The following is a 2,436-nucleotide window of genomic DNA, read 5'->3' as shown; positions in this document are numbered from 1 at the left end:
AGTGTTACACAGTTCATTGTTCTGAGAAAGGGGGGAATTCTGTAATAATTTGAAATGGTTGAATTATTTGTTTGTTTGGTTTAACAGTATAATTGTGGTGAGCCTTCTTCATAGGAGAATTTTTACTTATAGCAAAACCTGGGTTTATGGGGCTTAGAAGATCTTTCTGCTATCATAAATTCTCTAAGAGAATACCATATTATCTCTGTTGTATCAGTCATACAAAATATAACTTGTGTTATCTTTCCTTGTTGACAGGCAGATTTCTACTTTAGAGATTGCGTCATCCCCCTTTCTGTGAAAATAATATGAACCAGAAAGTGTTAGTTTTCCTTCTCCCAAATTTTTTTTTGGGGATATTTATTTTTGGGTTTTTCTGCAAGAGGCAAAAAAATCTAACAGGTGAGTAAAGAATTTATCAACAGAAAGTCTTAATGTTTTCTAGAACCAGGGACACCTTTACCAAACGTGTTATAAAGTAACTACAGAGCCTAAGTGATAAACAATAGCATGAAAATATCCAAGGCCCTGTTACTGTGGTAGATATCTTACCAGTGTATGAGAGGAAGAACGACATTGGAAGTGTTAGAACATCCATCTTGCTTAGAGTAATATTGCTAACGTATTGAAAGCGTTAATATTAACAAACCTTTCACTAAGCAGGATACTTCATCGCATGATTGTCATGGTGGAGTCCAGTGACACTAAACAAAAAATTGATTTTAGCATCTTCATTAGCTTTGTATGTAGGGAGATAGATTGAGTGCTATGATTGTCACAAAGAAAGACACTTATATGAGTCTATTTCATACCAATGGTGTAAATGTCTTCCTTGGTTGCAGGTGTTTTTCCTGATCCCACTGCAGACTGGCTGGCAATTCAAAATGATCGCAAAAGCACATTGGCTTCTGTCTGCCTGAAGAACAACCTTCGTAAATTAAGCGGTAAATTGGATTCTTATGTTGCAAGCCGGCTCTTTGTGGAGCACAAACATAAGTTTATCTACTGTGAGGTGCCCAAAGTAGGCTGCTCCAACTGGAAGAGAACTATTTTTATTCTCCAAGAAGACCTGAATACAGAAGCTTCTGAAATTGAGCATGACCAGATCCACCAAACCTCAGTGATCAAAAAGCTAGACAGTTATCCTCCTGCCATGCAAAAGGAATTTCTGAACAATTACACTAAAGTGATGTTCACCAGACATCCCTTGGAACGGCTGGTTTCAGCTTACAGGGACAAACTTCTGCACTCAGAGCCATATTACAGTATCACTATCGCTAATGAGATGAAGGCAATGTTCAGGAAAAACAAAAATTCTTCTGAAAAAGTGAGCTTCCAGGAGTTTGTCAGCTTCATTATATCAAGAAGGCCAGAGGGTCTTGACATTCACTGGAAACCCATGTTTCTGCTCTGTGATCCTTGCAACATTCACTATGATATTCTGGGTAAGTATGAAACTTTGGGGATAGATTCTGAGCATGTTTTGAGGGCCATTGGAGCACCAGAGAACCTGCAATACCCCAACTTGAAGAGGTATAGCTCAGAGAAGCGAACTAGTGGTGCCATCACCTTGGAGTATCTCAGACAATTGAACTCAGAACAAATTGAGAAGATAATAAAAATGTATCAAATGGATTTTTTCATGTTCAACTACACTATGGAATACAAGGATTATTTTTCCCTGCATGACTAACATAGGTTAAACAAAGAACAATTTCCTTTGTACAAAATGGGCTGAACTTGGCCTCACAGCTGCTTGATAGGTGGGTTGGCAACTGACTGATGCTGAGATTTTACTGGTGTTTGGAGACATGGTTCATCATCCTAAGCACTCTTATAACAAATCCCTGCCGTGACCTCTTGTATGGTACAGTACTTTACCTAGATGAAATTATCATCTTGTTGGTCATTAATGGTATATGTTTGTTTCATGATGACTGTTTAAAAATGATAGATTTTGGTCTGTTGGTAAGAGATAGGGGAAGTATGAAGAATGTTTTCCACAATGAATATTTGTAGAGCACCATTTTTTATACAAACAATTTTGATCTTTTATTAGAAAAGGTTATACGAAGCAATAAATAATCCGCTTTAGACTCAAACCACTCTTCATCTGCGAGAGCCTCAATCATGAATCTTGTAGGAAATAAGCAAAAATCTTCAGATGCTTGAAGCTGCATTACACAGAACTTAATGCCTCATTATATTTCCCTCTGGCAGTGCTCTCACCACAGCCCACCAGCCCCATCCCTCAAGCAGTACAGTTGTCAGCAATCCAGCCAGGGTTTCTCTTATATCTCTTCAAAACCTTCTGAAGGGCAGATCTGGTGTTCACAGTGAATTTGCAAACTCTTTTCACCACCTTTGTGAGCATTATGGTCTGATTATAGAGAGAAGATCTAAAAAATGTCTCTTTTAGGGAAGCAGTTAGAGGTA

The 2,436-nt window shown here is 38.1% G+C and overlaps 1 protein-coding gene across 1 annotated transcript; it reads left to right on the top strand.

The window, feature by feature from the left end:
- Positions 1-308: 308 nt before the first annotated feature.
- Positions 309-1,693, top strand: LOC308041408 (carbohydrate sulfotransferase 9-like; the record flags this gene model as incomplete). The annotated part of the gene is made up of 2 exons (XM_080346051.1): positions 309-402; positions 843-1,693. 2 exons carry the CDS (start codon positions 309-311, stop codon positions 1,691-1,693), a joined length of 945 nt encoding a protein of 314 aa, XP_080202177.1.
- Positions 1,694-2,436: the final 743 nt, after the last annotated feature.

Source organism: Nesoenas mayeri (genome assembly GCF_963082525.1).
Source record: "Nesoenas mayeri genome assembly, chromosome: 5".
In the NCBI taxonomy this organism is placed as follows: Eukaryota; Metazoa; Chordata; class Aves; order Columbiformes; family Columbidae; genus Nesoenas; species Nesoenas mayeri.
This window is presented reverse-complemented; position numbering and strand designations above follow the sequence as displayed.